The sequence below is a fragment of the Rhipicephalus microplus genome, chromosome 1 (genome assembly GCF_043290135.1).
Source record: "Rhipicephalus microplus isolate Deutch F79 chromosome 1, USDA_Rmic, whole genome shotgun sequence".
Lineage (NCBI taxonomy): Eukaryota > Metazoa > Arthropoda > Arachnida > Ixodida > Ixodidae > Rhipicephalus > Rhipicephalus microplus.
The window spans coordinates 281753344-281769837 of record NC_134700.1 but is presented as its reverse complement, the minus strand read 5'-3'; the positions used below and the strand labels follow the sequence as shown (position 1 = coordinate 281769837).

Below are 16494 nucleotides of genomic sequence, written 5' to 3'. Positions count from 1 at the left end.
GCCAATGCCAGCTTAACGCTCACGCGTTAAAAAAAGATGTGGCGAGAATTAGGGTTTCATGGCGTACGTGACGGGATTGTAAAATTATTCATGTCAGGACCAGCGAGTCATATTAATCAAGCCTTCTTACCCACCCACACAAATTTTGGATTATCCTTAGTTAAGGGGGTGATCGTGAGGGCACCCAGACGTAGGCGATTTGACAGACAGACAGACAGACAGACAGACAGACAGACAGACAGACAGACAGACAGACAGACAGACAGACAGACGGACGGACGGACGGACGGACAGACGGACAGGCGGACAGACAGACGGACGGACAGACAGACGGACGGACAGACAGACGGACAGACAGACGGACAGACAGACGGACAGACAGACGGACGGACGGACGGACAGACGGACGGACGGACAGATAGACGGACGGACGGACAGACGGACGGACGGACAGACAGACGGACAGACGGACAGACAGACGGACAGACAGACGGACAGATAGACGGATAGACGGACAGACGGATAGACGGACAGACGGACAGACAGACAGACAGCACAACCCGTCAATTACATTACGAAACGAATTTTTTCGCGTCGCTTGTTCACGTGGACGCTATATCGCGCATTTTTTGTTGCTTTGTTGCGCAAATGGTGCTACCCGGCTGAACACTTAAAAAAAAGAAAACAATCTTCAATGTTCCAAGGTATGTCTTCACTCGAAACTGACCGACAGGCTTCGACGCAATGCCAGCTTCAGTGAAGGGAGGCCGAGCTGCCGTAGACAGCGAAAGAACTGTAGTTAGCTTAAGTCGCGTCTAGGTCACGTTCGCCAAGTTGAAGCGTCTAAATTGGACAAACTCTGAGGCCGCCTGCAGTAAAGAATCAGGCGGCTCTGTCGTGCCGATTAATGACGGCGAGTGAAGTCCTTGCGACCTCTTTTCAGAGGCCAAGGTGTACGCTGGGCAGCGATTTACAAAAGGGGGCACCATCTTCGCGAGGAACACTTTAAAGCTGATGGGTGCATTGGGGAGGGCCAGTAAATTGAATACGCCATTGTTCTGATGAAAATGAAGAAGCGTTTTTTTTTTTACGCAAGGTTCATTCTAGCAGTATATAGCTTGCTCAAAAACAGAATGCGACCGGTCATTGGACCTACCTGCAGAATTTTGACACTGATCACGAAGAGTCGCACAATTGTTTAGAGTCTGACTTAACGCACGCCAGTGGTGCAGCCAAAGAGAGTCACCCCCCCCCCCCCCTTACGATTTTTAGCCCTGTATCGATGTGTATATAAACACGTGCAAATGCACGCGCGATCATACATAAGATATGTTTGAACCGAACAACCCCCCTTTCCCATCAAGAAAAAGAATCCTGCACGCTGCGGCTCGACGCTAAACCAAATGACTTAATGAAATGTAAAAAAAAAAAAAACAGCCCTCGTATGACGAGGACAGGGAAGAAATCTACATGTTGCGCTAACAACACACTGCAACAGGGCGATACACGGGAAAAACAGGGCGTGCCAGAACATCGTCACGCCAACGTGAGCGGGGGGGAGAAAGAAATTCAAGGCACGTCGTGCGCGTGAGGAATGAAAGGGGAATTCATCCCAACATCCTTAGCGGTTGTGCCATTTGACATAATTAGAGATAGTACCTGACGCTTAATTCATGTTCCAAAGCCACGGTAAGGCATGCCTTAGTGGACGCGTCTCCAGAAATTTCGACCATCTGTTGTTCCCTAACGTGCGCTCACATCACGCAGTGTATACGAGTCTCTAGCAATCGCTTCTATCGAAATGCGACCGCCGAGACTGGGATAAAACCCGCGACCATATAGGGTGAGTAACCAAGTGCCGCAACCACTGTACCACCAATGCATACGTGTTTCGGCAAGATCAGGAGAACTGCGACTGTATAGCCAGAAATAGTTGTTAAGACCCAGTTCTCCATCCGTATATCCTTAAAGCATGCAGGGCTTGACCTCCCTTCGGCAGGTCAACTGTATAGCACACAAGCAGCCGTTTGACAAGCGCTAGAGTTCATTTATTTGGCACTATATGACCCTCCAACATCCCGGATATTGACTTAATCGCAGTTATTCGGTTGATGGCCTATCCGCATGCTAACAAACAAAAAAGAAAACAAAATCCGCCATGCTGTTAAATGCAATTCGCCGAGACACGGCTCACCAAGGGCCGCCACACTACCAGACTAAGCTTCCTGGCCCAGCATGCGTGTACTGTTTCACGGGGCTCTTGAGCGTGAAGTTACCTGCTCGTGAATTAGTGAAGGTTCACTTTAGTCTAGTAAAATAACTGACAATTGTCATTTGTTTACTTGTGCATTGCAAGTCTGGCGTAATGCCAAAGATTCACGTATTTTACTTGCTTTTTAGGCAAGAAATAGTGAAAATAAAATGTTGCATTGTCATGCCAATGCCTCTCATTGCACTGAGTCACCATCATCATCAGCCTGACTGCGCTCACTGCAGGACAACGGAAGGCCTCTCCCATGATCCGCCAATCAGCCCGGTCTTCTGTTTTTTTTTTCTACTGCCACGTTATACGTGCGAACATTTTATTCCCATCGACCCATCTAACTTTTTTGTCTGCCTTTCGTGCGTTTGCCTTCTCTGGGAATCCAGTCAATACACTTAACGACCAGTGGTCATCCTGCCTACACTGTAAAAAATATCCGTGTTTTAACGTCGGAGCAGACCGTAGAAACTACAGAGTAACATCTGTTTCCTGAAAAATAGCGAGACTGGACGTTTAAAGCACAAACTGTGCTGCGGTTTATGGGAAACAGCAGGAGTTGCCGTAAAGCAGCAGTCGATGTTTCCGTTCTTTCGCTCCTTCCGTAAAACACCAGAAAAACGTATGTCTTCTGTACTTCAAGAACACGCTTCCGTGATTTGTGTGCACGGCGACATACTGGCTGAACTTTGACCATTCCCCCCGTTCGACAATGATACAGTGAACTAGAACAGAAAGTTAAGCGACAGCCATGGGCAATGCCTTGAGAGAGCTGTCGGCGACATACTGGCTGAACTTTGACCATTCCCCCCGTTCGACAATGATACAGTGAACTAGAACAGAAAATTAAGCGATAGCCATGGACAATGCCTTGAGAGAGCTATCGTGGCGGGTGGCTAACGTATACATACAGCGGCAACGCTGCAGTCGCCGACTAAGATGAGGCGTCCCACAGTGTGTAAGGAATGCGCAGATTCGCATTGTACGCTCATGGAAAGTCAGAAAACGAAGACGGAAAGTGTGATAACTGGGCAGGCTTTGATGAGGAAATTAAGCTTAGAGCAACATTGGGTTCGAAGATAGACTAAGAAATACGAGAGAATGAGGAAGAGAAACTGTTCATTAACTCACAATGGAGAAAAAGAGCTGCATGCAGGATCACTGGAAAGTGCCAGTATGGATACATATATATATTCGGAGAGGCGGAGAAGGATAGCAGCGGTAAAAAAGAAAAAGAGAACGTTTCAGAGTTTTTACCGATTAAGGAAGAGGATAATTACAGCATTATGATACTTCACCGCAAGGGAAGCTAAATTTACTATTAGTAGCGAAGTCGGGTTGCCATAAAAAGTTATAAAGCGAGACGATATGGTGGGCCAGCCTTCGTTAGTGTGGTCACACTGACGAAGGCTGGCCCATCAGCCGAAACATTTGTAATTAGTAAAGGTGTTTCGGCGTACGTCGTGCTTTTTCGCTTCCGATATATATATATATATATATATATATATATATATATATATATATATATATATATATATATCGTCGAAAGGCGCTGCACTTCGTTTTCAATCTTGCAAGATTGAAAGCGAACAGGTACTTGTACTGCGTCTATGAGACTTTATTGACAAAAGATAGTGAAAAAAAAACATACCCGTCCAAGAATCCCTGCATATATGTGAATCTTGATGGTGTGCATAATAGTTTACGTTTTTTTTTTTTTCGTCACATCGTGAGAATGCACGACACACAGAAGAAGAGACAGTGTACATGTTCTCCTATTTTCGTTCCTTTTTTTTTTCGTGCTTGCAAGCCTTGACTTGTTTAGTGAGAGCAATCCTATAATCGTAGCTGCGTTGTATAGTTGGCACACCAATTAACACGCAGTCAATGAAACACAGTAATGAAGTGTATTTTAAAAGGGTGCGGTTTGCTGTTTCTTTGTATGAACTCGTTGTTTTCACGCTGTTTCGCACCGTCAAGCCTACCATGCAAGCTCAAGCCCAATAATAAAATTTGGAAGGCTCGGGGAAACGTTTGTTCTTTTTATGAATTCATGAGTCTACTCGGTGAACACCGACGGCGACTTCACTTCGTCACCGAAGAATTCATCGGTTGTTGAATGGTTCTCACTACCTGCGACGAGAACATCGATTCTTCAGAACTATTTCCCTTTACACCACTTTTCCTGAATAACCGATAAATTTTTTGCACCACCATAGCTCTTCCCAACCACAACAGGCCAAAAGAAAAAAAAATGCGTTGATGGTCACACAAAATAACACGACTGCTGCGGTGTGTCCGGCCATCACTGCCCAATAGAATGGGTGCAAGATAGCATCGGTGCATCGTGGTGTCGGCTAGAATACAAAAACAAATTGTAGGCAGGCGCTAAAGTAGTCAGTTTGCCCCAAAGGGAGCGTCGCGAGTTCGATTAAAAGCCGCACCACCCGCCGGTGCCGTTTCAGCTGAGCGCCTCCCTTCGTAGCCTAAGAGGGCGCTACGAGCGTCGTGTACATCAGTCACGGCTGCATCTGCTCCCACAAAAACGCCGGATTGCCCCGGAACTTCTCTTCCTGCCTCCAAGATTCCTGTGCGCAAGGTCAGTAAAGCTGCTAAGACTCTTTTGCAACCAAAATCTTCGGGACTTAAAGCACAGAAGCGAAAAAAACCCCACAACGAGGACGCGCCCGGGGTACGTTCAAGGCTAGGCCTAACAAAGCACCCGCGCCGACCCAACACTGGCGCGGGCGCAACGCCGGCTACTAGTGACCCCAATGCCGAAGTGCCCATGATGCTGTCCGCGTTCGACATGGACACCACACCACCTTTGAGTGCAACAGACAAAGCACACGTGTTTTCCATGCCTGCACCGCTTGCAAGTCATACGTTCATTACTACAAAAATAGGTGTAGGAGACGACAGGGGCAGGAACTATCACTTGGCTGTGTGTAAACTTATTTTGCCATATTTGGCGGAATCTGAGTGACAGCCGTGAGGTACGATTGGTGCTCGCATTTTGCATGCAGGTTGTGTTGCATCTTGTTATTGATTTACGTGCTCAGGACCAAGTAGTGCTAGCAGTTCATTTGTTTGGTTCCTCACTTGTCAAGTTTTTTGGCGCACTCTTCACTTGTTCAGCTCAGTGGTCTCTGGCACCCTACGTGGTCAAGGCAGGCGGCTATTGTCAGAGCTCTCTCACCTTCCTGCGAAGTCCATCACCTGGCACACATCACAATCAGGTAGGCATTTATTTCACCGTTATCGATCATTACCTATCTTATAAACAGTTATAAGGTGCACTCGCATGCCACAGCTCATACGAGCTAGGCATGTAACATGTCTGTCGCTATTATAAGGTGAATAATGAAACACGTGTTTGCCATGCTTGCATCGCTCATACATACCTTATTACTAAATTAGGCACAGAAAACAGTAGGGGTAGCAACGGTAACATTACTGTGCGTAGGCATATTTCAGTGCATTTTGTGGATTTTTAGTGTCGGCTATGAGGTACGACCATAGTGCTCGCACGCTGTGTTGCACCTTTATTGAGTTGCGCATGCAGGAAGCAGTACAGTGAACAGTTTAATTCTTCGGAATTATATGAAGCATTGCTTGCACTCAGCAATAACGGCATTTTTCCTTTGTTAGTGTCACTTAATTGTATTATTGTGGTGAAGCCTGCTGTTGAGTTGCATCTTTGTAGTTTGAGGATGTCACAGGTCTGTTTGTGCACGCACTCATTAGTGATCTCCTCGGTGCCCATGCACATGGCTGTTATAAGGTGCACTTGTAAGCCGGATCAGCAGGAGTCTGCTGTCACGTACACACCAGGCGTGTACGTGTCTTTGTCGTCTTATCGAGCGCAGACAAAGCACTCGTGTTTTCCATGCCTGCATCGCTTGCAAGTCATACGTCCATTACTACAAAAATAGGTGTAGGAGACGACAGGGGCAGCAACTGTCACTTGGCTGTGTGTAAACTTATTTTGCCGTACTTGGCGGAATTTGAGTGACAGCCGTGAGGTACGATTGGTGCTCGCATTTTGCATGCAGGTTGTGTTGCATCTTGTTATTGATTTACGTGCTCAGGACCAAGTAGTGCTAGCAGTTCATTTGTTTGGTTCCTCACTTGTCAAGTTTTTTGGCGCACTCTTCACTTGTTCAGCTCAGTGGTCTCTGGCACCCTACGTGGTCAAGGCAGGCGGCTATTGTCAGAGCTCTCTCACCTTCCTGCGAAGTCCATCACCTGGCACACATCACAATCAGGTAGGCATTTATTTCACCGTTATCGATCATTACCTATCTTATAAACAGTTATAAGGTGCACTCGCATGCCACAGCTCATACGAGCTAGGCATGTAACATGTCTGTCGCTATTATAAGGTGAATAATGAAACACGTGTTTGCCATGCTTGCATCGCTCATACATACCTTATTACTAAATTAGGCACAGAAAACAGTAGGGGTAGCAACGGTAACATTACTGTGCGTAGGCATATTTCAGTGCATTTTGTGGATTTTTAGTGTCGGCTATGAGGTACGACCATAGTGCTCGCACGCTGTGTTGCACCTTTATTGAGTTGCGCATGCAGGAAGCAGTACAGTGAACAGTTTAATTCTTCGGAATTATATGAAGCATTGCTTGCACTCAGCAATAACGGCATTTTTCCTTTGTTAGTGTCACTTAATTGTATTATTGTGGTGAAGCCTGCTGTTGAGTTGCATCTTTGTAGTTTGAGGATGTCACAGGTCAGTTTGTGCACGCACTCATTAGTGATCTCCTCGGTGCCCATGCACATGGCTGTTATAAGGTGCACTTGTAAGCCGGATCAGCAGGAGTCTGCTGTCACGTACACACCAGGCGTGTACGTGTCTTTGTCGTCTTATCGAGCGCAGACAAAGCACTCGTGTTTTCCATGCCTGCATCGCTTGCAAGTCATACGTCCATTACTACAAAAATAGGTGTAGGAGACGACAGGGGCAGCAACTGTCACTTGGCTGTGTGTAAACTTATTTTGCCGTACTTGGCGGAATTTGAGTGACAGCCGTGAGGTACGATTGGCGCTCGCATTTCGCATGCATGTTCTGTTGTGTCTATTGATTTGCGTGCTCAGCAGTTCATTTCTTTGGAATTGCACGACACATTGCTTACACCCGACAACATTGCGAATTTGCACGTCACTTAGCCATACTACTGCTTAACTGCAGCTAATCCAGCATGGGAGTCCTTGTGTGTACCCAAGAAGTTGGTGTATGGCAACAGAATCAAGCGATCGCATATGCGAAGTTTTGGGTGCCCTATCTTGAAGCCACCCATTTCCATCTCTTGCGCGTACTACTGGCAGGCTACGGTGCAATTCATACTTGGTATCAACTGTTTGATTAGTCAATATATCACAAAAAGCTTTAAGTAATTGTTTAAAGTAATTATGTTTCAAGCTAAAATTTTAAAGTAATTGTATTCAATATTGGACCTGGCTGCACTTGAGAGGCTGAAGCTGCTTTCACATATGTGCAAGATATGAACATCTGTTGTCAACATTAGCGATATAATGGATAGCATTACTTAAGTTGTGAACATGTGTAATGTTGGAGCATATGCTAAGCTCACTTTTGACTGCACATTCAGGAATAGCCTTTTAAGAGACCCAAGTTGCGCAAGTATGGGTGCAGTTTTCTGTAGAATTTGTGCAGTTAATGTTACAGTCTCCGTCATTATTTCTTTTCCTTGCGCCGCCTGCTTCAACTTAGTTTAAACATTTGTAGCAGGTCAAGAATATTTATATTCACTGTGCTCTTATATAGAGGACTGCTTAAAAAGCATTGGCTAATGTTCATATGAAATTGAACATAACCTGACATGCTAACCAGATATTGGAATGATTCTACTATTGTAGACTGTAAGGTATTATTACCATTGTAGCAGTGTTTTTATTATAAAATTGGGCGGTCTGAAAAAGTGCACAAGCCAGTGAATGTAATTTAGCAAAATAAGTGCTCTACCTTCATTGCAGCCATAACATCAATGAAGAATGCCCACTTGCCGGCATTGCGCACAGACATTTTCAACATTGACCGACTACTTCGAGCACTACCACTATCACAGCAGTGTGTTGGGCGGTGCCCTTTGCCCTTGTGAGCCTTGTGGAGCTTTGTTTAAAAACTATCAGAGCCTAAGAAGTCACGTCTTCAGACATCACAAGAAGCGATGCAGCAAACAGACTGATGATGCGTTTGTCTGCTCTGTGTTGTCATGCGGGGCGAGTGTGCCTACTCGCACGGAGCTTCTTGGTCACATAGCTGCCCATCTGGAGAGTGGAATTGATGCTGTTATGTGTCCTTTTGTGGGTTGTGGTAGTGTGCTGAGGTCAGCAGGTTCCTTCAGAACACATGTTTCAAGGTATCACCGGGGCAAAACTGCAACACAGTGCACGGAAGTACCTGAAATTGAATCCAGTTCAGATCAAGAGCACAGTAGCACACCCCCTGCTGATGTTGGAGATAACTGTGAAAGGGAGTCTGGTTGTGACAGCGATTTGCCGCTGAACCCCTTTTTTTTTTTATAGTGATGTCATAATCGTGGAGTGCACGCCATTTTCCTGCTCATATGCTTTGGTGTTTACAAAAACAAAAGGAGCCTTTTTTATTTTGCAAACAAAATCTGTTGCAATCAATGCTCTATCTCGTCCACTTCTTTTTTTCTTGTCTATGTGGTTTACGTCCCTACCTTTCTTCAGCCTGAACCTACTAGCCAACAACATGTTCTAGTAAGCTGGTGCAGTAGTTTCAGGGTGGTATTCCCCACCAGTCTGTTTTTTGTCTTCTTTTTTTGGCGTGTCACAGCTGTTGCACTCAATTGTAGGGTGGTAATATAGTTCTACATTTCAATCAGTTTTCACTTTAATATCTCTACAGATGAATTCATCTATTATCAAGTAACTGTTATTTACTTTGATTTTTGGAATAATTGCAGGAAATCTTCCAGGAGAGGATGGCGGCCTGTGCGCCTGCATTATTTCAGATGATGGAGGAGGCGCCGACGAAACATACTATGGAACTGGTGGTGCGCGTGAGAGACGAAGGACAAAGAGAAAAAGCAGTCCAGGTAGCTGTGCTACCATTCCTCTGCGCGCATTTTAAGGAAGACAAGAACTACCTTTACCAAGTATTTGAAGTAAGTTTCACTTTGTTGCATTATGTTAGTACAAAACTGGACAGTAACATCTTTTCAGAAAGTGATGTATTGGTTTGTTGAGAACAGCTTTAGGTTCTAGATTTTATAGAATACAGTCGATCCCGGGTATATCAAACTATGATATATCGAATTATTGGCTATATCAAAAAGTTGAGAGATCCCCTTGAATTTCCCATGCAAAAATACGGGACTGCTGTACACATCTATCGAACTCACGCACAGCAGAACATCCGCTAAATTGAACTCTGAGCCACGCTAAAGCCCACAAATTGCATTTTTCCTAACAAATAATGATCATTTATAGCCACAATTCGACAAGTTCCGATCCCTTTTCGCGTGCAAGTGACTAAAAGGGGGTGCTGAAAAGTGAAACATTGAAACTCCATCTTGCTGATCTAGCTCGTTGCACAGCACTTGTGAGTGCACCGGTATGCTTGATGTGCGATCTGCAGGTTTTAACGTGGGGGCATGGTGATGACCGAGGGCACCAAAACGAAGTGGAATGACTTAAGGAAGTTTAGTGATCTCATTGCGATGTTCGCATTCAATCGTGTATGATGGCATGTGGGACTGAAAAGCGTGGCCTTCGAGATGTGCAACTTCATGAGGTATTTTGGTGCTTCCGGTTTTAGAACGCTCATTTCGGAGGCTACGCTTTTTTCTAGCTTTCCGCACCAAAGCAACAGCTGTCGGTTACAAAATGACAAAGCCACAAGTGACATCGCTATCACCAACATGCTGACGGTGGGAGCTTGCTCGTTTGTGGGCAGCATCGCCTTTTGTGGCTTGTGGACCTGTGTACTTCTCGCCTCGTTACTGATAAATCATCATTTGGAAGTCGGCGCTACACATTGATACGCTCGTAGCGATAAAAATCATGGCTGGTGCTAGGAGCGACCTCAAGTAAAGCACAGTCGTGAACTGTTTCTTTGCGGGCTTTGTGCCAGGTGACGACTTTGAGTGCGTCATGACTGCTGTCAAGGGCGTACAATGCCTCAGTAAATTCTATGCCTTGTTAGTGTTTTCGGGCACCATCTCGGACAGCGAGCGGCTTCATTGGAGCAGAAGACGACGTCGCTGGTTCTGACTGCATGGATGCCGAGATGATGCCCAATGTTGACGGTGCCGTGGAATTATTGCTTTCGCCACCAACGCTCTACGGAGCTTACATTGGCATTCAGTGCCACTCAGCGCTGTTGTGGCCGAATGAGCTGAATTTGCTTACTTGGAAGGGTCCAGTGATATTGAGGACAACTGAAACTTGGTGGCACGCAAAAAGAGAGAAAAGTTTACAGACTATTTTCAAGTGAAATGAAGTGCGATAACTTGCAAAAGTAGATGTTCAGGCCTTGTTCTTTATCATATTGTGAGAGAATCATTCTTTAAGTGCTTGTTAGGATTTCAAAAAACTGTTTTTAGGTCTGAGATGCTCTAATTTATGCCTTAAATACACATATTTTGTGTTTCGACTCATCGATATATTGAACTACATATATCGCGATCCCCTTCGAGTTCAATATATCTGGGATCGACTGAATGCTGTGCAGGTTTTTAGCACAAAACAATAGCTTTTTCAGTTGAATTTTGTGAAAAAAGCTGCTTTTGTATAAAGGAAAATTAAACTTTGACTGCTGAAATCAGTTTTCTTCTAATTTCACAATTTCTGAACTTTGAGCAGACTTAACTTTTTTACACTTCTTAATCGATGTATTTTCTTCCCATAAAGAACAAGTGCAATGCTACCGTATGAGAATTTAGTGACCGCTGCAGCAAAATTTTTTGACAGAACAAATATGCTAAACATCCAAAAATACCTAATTCATGAATTGCTGGACACAAGTTAAAAGGAGGATAGTGTAGCTTTGCATATCTTTTGCCTTTGTGCTTCATTTTAAGGTAATTTTGGTGGCTTTGTACAGCAGCATTATTCATTAAAATTACACCGGAACACGCGCTTTGTCACAAGTATCAGCATTTGAAGATAGTGTAAAAAAAAGGCAATTTTCAATTTTTTTGTGGAACTTACTTTGGTTATCCGCATTGTGTCGTAGTCACAAAAATGTTCTGAAAAAAAAAATACACTGCCCTTGAGCCAACAGTTAGTGCGGGCAGGTGCCATTGTTTCATCAGAGCCACTAGGATAGGGAGTGAAGTCCCCAAGCATCCGACTATAAAGTTCACAGAGTGAATGAGAAGGAACGTAGCGCTGTGAAAAGTGAGACTTCATGCAACAAAAACTGTGTTGGGGCATGGTGCACGCATGGTGAACCACAGTGCACAAACTTGGTTTACTAGCCTTTTTCAGGCTCAATGGGAAAAAAAGTGTTTGTGTGCAATCAGAGTGCTCCACATGCACAAAGCATTAGTTTTTTGCAATGCACTGCAGAACAATGTTTCTCGTCACTTTGGCTGTAGTGCCTCATTACGACGCAGTGAGGAGGGCACTAAGAATGGGAATAGGCCAGAGTTGTTGCAAGATGTTGCTCACTTTGTCCCTTGCTGTCGCACATGCAAAATAATTTTAAGCAATACTATCACCACTAACATTGATATATTGACCTGCAATCATTCAGAGTTGTCTATGATGTTGCTGTAATCCAAAGAGAAAAATGAATCAAAATGTGAGCAGGTTTTTTTGCGTGCTCGCTATCCATTCTACTTTGCTCTAAAATTGTTCCAAGTTTCAAGGCTCCTAGGTAGGTAATTTGTACTTGGTGCACACAGCCTGCAATAGACCAGGAACCATGGTGGAAAACGGAATTGCAGGGATCGCATCTCTGATTTATATATTGGAATGGCCGCAACTGTACATATCTCTTTGTGCTTTTGTGTACATGGGATATTTTTGCTCATCCAGGAGGGAACAAGCATCACTGAAAAGCTTGCCGAGTTGCCATCAACGCCTACAATCATTGCACTGGGTGAGTTCCCTTGTCGATATCATTATGTGTTGATTGTTGTGCGAGGAGGTCAAGTAAATTGATGACATTTTACAACATGAGTGTGAGCCTAACTCCAGCTACAAGGTGCAGTAGATACTTATACACTTAAATAACAGATGTTGTCGGAGGAGAAGAGTGGAAGATGAGGGCAGACCTGCAACTGGGTTTTATTCAGTACACTCATGCAGGGAACCTGCGTTCATTCTGATAGTCTGAGTGAAGTATCACAGACACAATCATTGCTTTTGTTCATTAGGAAAAAAGCCTAGGCAAGCTCAAGTGCCATTGGGTCACAACTGCATCTCAATTCTTGTCTTTGCCAGTAAAGTCTGCCATGGTTTACTAAAAGTAAACAATTCGTATGCATTTAAGTTGGGCAGGTGAGAACCTTGTCTGGTCTTTATCAAGGGCTGGTGTTCCCTACATCATTCATTTATACATTGACCTGTATGACCAATGTTAACATTCCTCCATGTCTGAGTGACTTCGTTATCCTACTTGACGAGCGCACGTCGAACTCAGTGGGGTGGCACTTAGTGCAATCTTGCACACCTCATAGAGGCAATGCGGGGTCTTAGCATTTACCTTGAACGGCACAGAAGAGTAACCTTCACCCACAAACTAGCTCACCAGACAAAATGCTGTGCTTTAATATTAACCCAACTTTAACATCAGATCATACATTCTGAACATATTTACCACGAGCATGTGAAGACTTATTTTATGATTGTGCGTATTCGAAGACTGAAAAAGGCCATTGCACATTTTTTCAAAGGAAGCCTTGGAAAAATTTTGGGAGCGTACAAACCACTAGTAGGGTGTGTAAAATTGCACTAAGTGCCACACCTTTTAGTTTGTTAGTTGCTTATCAAACCAGGAGGAATGTTTACATCAATCAAACAGGCCAATATATATATGAACGGCGCAGGGAACACAAGTTGTTGATTCCTGACAAGGGTCTTATCTGCCTCTGACTTCAGTGAAAGTCCATTGATTACTTGTCAGAAACTATGACAGCCATTACTGGCAAGAATGAAATTCGGAGATGCAGCCTTGACCAATTGGCTCCTAAGCTTGCTGAGGTCTTCTTTTTTTTTTTCAGGAGGAAAATGATTGGGCCAGCGTATTTGGCTCAGATTGTACAAGAATTAATGCAAGTCTATGATGCATAGATGAGGAATTTGCAGACTGTAGCGTGTAACCATACGTGTTCTAAATGAAGCCCATTGACGAGTCTGTACCCATCCTTGTGCTCTTCTCATATGTTTCATTTGAACCACACCTTGATAACCTTAAAGGGCTCCAACACGAAAAAGGGCAGCAGGTGCGAAGGTGGCCAGAAGTCTCGCACAAGTGTGCACACAAAGATAATGAAGTTGGCCCAGAAGCTGCGTTTCAATCAGTGAAAGTGTGAGCATGAATCATACACATTTTCTGATGATATCCGGTTATTAGAGCTGAATATTATCTTGATTGTGGCTTTGCATTTTCAATTTAATTTGTTTGTAAGTATTATGAGCCTGGCGTTTTCTTTTTTTTTGTCCTTCGGAGTGTAGTCAAAATATACTGCTATTATTTCACAAGAGCCAGCACATGAAAATGCACTCTCAATTGAGATTTCTATATACTGTGAATTGTGCCAAGGACATATAGTATGTTGTGAAAAGAGAAAAATGGAAGGTTTGGCCTTAATTTTATCCTAGTTATCAATCTCACTGATGCTTCGTTAAAGAACCCCAGGTGGTCGAAATTTCCGGAGCCCTCCACTACAGCGTTTCTCATAACCATATGTGGTTTTAGGACATTAAACCCCATATATCTATCTAATCTCACTGATGCTTATGTTAAACAGGGTTTGGAAATTCATTCATCTAAACCAAGGGCATACACAGAACTTTTTAGGGGGAGGGGGCCCTTTTTGATCTGAACCAGAGGTCTGGGCAGGCAAATGGTAATTTTGCGCTAAGTATTTCATGGAGAAAAAAGTTTGGGGGGAAGGAGGGGAGAGGCACGGGCCCGGTGTGCCACCGCCTGGCTACGAATAAGTGTAGTGTATATTCACATGATGTTTCTTAGTTCAGGTCAAGCTCTTTCAGTTTTTTTACAGGATCCTCAACCCCCCCCCCCTCCCACCTCAGCATAGTGAAAAAAAACATTCTGTGATCAATAAACAGTGCTTAAAAAATTTCACTAAAGCTGCTGCTTGGGCGAGTTGGTTCATGATTAAAATATGTGCCGTCTTTTTTTGCGCTGGTAAATCTATATTAAGAAAGTTCAGCCATAATTTGTAGCTATATGTGGCACATAGAGCTTAACAGCAGAATGCAAAGTTGAAAATCAGTATAGGTATTCACCCGTGCATTCTGCTATACAATAGCAACAAATATTTCTGAAAATGTAACTGCTCATTCTGAGCATGATCAGAGCCAGTGGGAAACTTCTCAGGAGCGCCGGGCAGGCCCTATACATCCTGTGCATTTTTGCTGATTTTAGGTAGTTTTCTCAGTGACTAAAAGGGATATTCATATAATCCATACATCATTTTCTTCCAAACTTTTTGCTCTTTTAACTTCATAATATAGAATTTTTGTGAATTTTTTACCACTAGAGCTTGACTTTTGAGTTAATTGGCATCTATGAAAATTTGTAACACAATAACGGTAAAGTGCATAGCTTCTATTTTGCTTCAGTAGCTGTATACAAAAAAAATAATCAACTGGTTATCTTAAAATACATGGGAAATAATGGTAGCTAAGTAATAAAAAACTGTTTTGAGATATGGAATAAAGTTCAAAAACAGGTGAAAAGTGATCGCACTGTCAGAAACACTGTTCAATTATTTTGTTTAGTAGTTACAAGCTTGGTAATCACTGCCAAAGTCAATTTTTCGCCGTGGAGCCTCTCGCAATGCTTGTCTTGTTTTTTTTTTTTTGTGAGATGTCATTCAGCTCTATCTGCAACGTATCGTCAAGTGTGGTCAACGATTTCCAGCAAATTCATTGTAGTTTGGCCAAGCTTCAATCCTATCTCAGAATAGAGGCTCGTGTGATACTACCATTATTAAATGCAAAAAAAATATTCAATGTCGCCATTTCTAGGACTCTCACCCTAAACAAAGAAAGGAAAGATTCTGTGACTCAATTCCCATTAACTCAACACTTACACTGAGTCGTTCTCACACATTGTTATTCAGTTGCATCAGAAATATTAGTCCATGTCCATTAGAGCATACCCGTTGTCCCCATGTATATACGTGATTCACCTCGAAAGATGCTGAAAAGGCTGGGAGGTTTAACAATAAAGAGCTTGCTGGTTCAGCACCTCAGTACGTCACAGGGATTTATTCACATTAACAAGAAAACTGTACGGGCTTCAACGAAATTTACACTTCCTCAGAACCTTCTTTACCCCCAGCATCTAAGGTTATCGACAAGCACGGCAAATGCAAGGTGTAATGATGCTAGGAGCTGAAAGTGTTCCAACCTATGTATTCTGAAGGCGGATTGTGAATACAAAGGTGCACAGTGTCTTCGGACTGCTTTAGAAGTTACCCGACAATCTTCTATACACAGCTGACTCTAGACAAGCATTTTGACTTTTGTACGTCAGAAAATTAGGCCGTAAGCATAGAGCGAATGCAAGGGGCTTGCACTAGAGTGTGTTTTCACTGGCTACTTCCTTTTGGAAAAACTGGTTTTGAGCCACCAAAAATGCTGTTTATGAAAAGCACGAATGTGGATGCACAAAGGGACACCCCTCCCCAAATTGCAAAGAAAACAAAGCGATTTTTTTTTTCACATTTTGCTCTACCACGTGCCCCTACTTTTTGTATCAAGGGCCATATACATACACAGAGAAGGCATTATAAAGTGTGTGTAAGTTGCTTCTTGCATTCATTTGATCACTTGTTTTTCACATTCTTTTCAGGCATAAACATGCTGAAGTGATGAAGAATGGTGATGTAGCAAGCTACAGCACATGTATTATATGTAAATAAATTCATCTGTGTTTTGTTAATGTTGCATTATTATTTATATGGTATGCAGCAGCAGGGGTGGTTTACACACACACAGTACATAAAGACTGCATTAGTGT

At 43.5% G+C, this 16494-nt stretch overlaps 2 protein-coding genes across 3 annotated transcripts in view; one reads left to right on the top strand and one right to left on the bottom strand.

The window, feature by feature from the left end:
- LOC142817971 (acidic mammalian chitinase-like) overlaps nt 1–16494 on the bottom strand; it is a 43183-nt gene that overhangs the window by 14759 nt on the left and 11930 nt on the right. The gene's annotated exons all lie outside the window — the stretch shown is intronic.
- Nucleotides 5745–16416, top strand: LOC142817978 (uncharacterized). Its single transcript, XM_075896087.1, has 4 exons — nt 5745–6528; nt 9236–9436; nt 12315–12378; nt 16327–16416. Exons 1-4 carry the CDS (start codon nt 6310–6312, stop codon nt 16344–16346), a joined length of 504 nt encoding a protein of 167 aa, XP_075752202.1. The 5' UTR covers nt 5745–6309; the 3' UTR covers nt 16347–16416.

Coding starts and splice junctions, on each gene's coding strand:
- LOC142817978 (XM_075896087.1), top strand. CDS start 6,310: ATGCAGGTTGTGTTGCATCTTGTTATTGATTTACGTGCTCAGGACCAA. Junction 6,529..9,235: donor CTGGCACACATCACAATCAG/GTAGGCATTTAT, acceptor GAATAATTGCAG/GAAATCTTCCAGGAGAGGAT. Junction 12,379..16,326: donor GCCTACAATCATTGCACTGG/GTGAGTTCCCTT, acceptor CATTCTTTTCAG/GCATAAACATGCTGAAGTGA.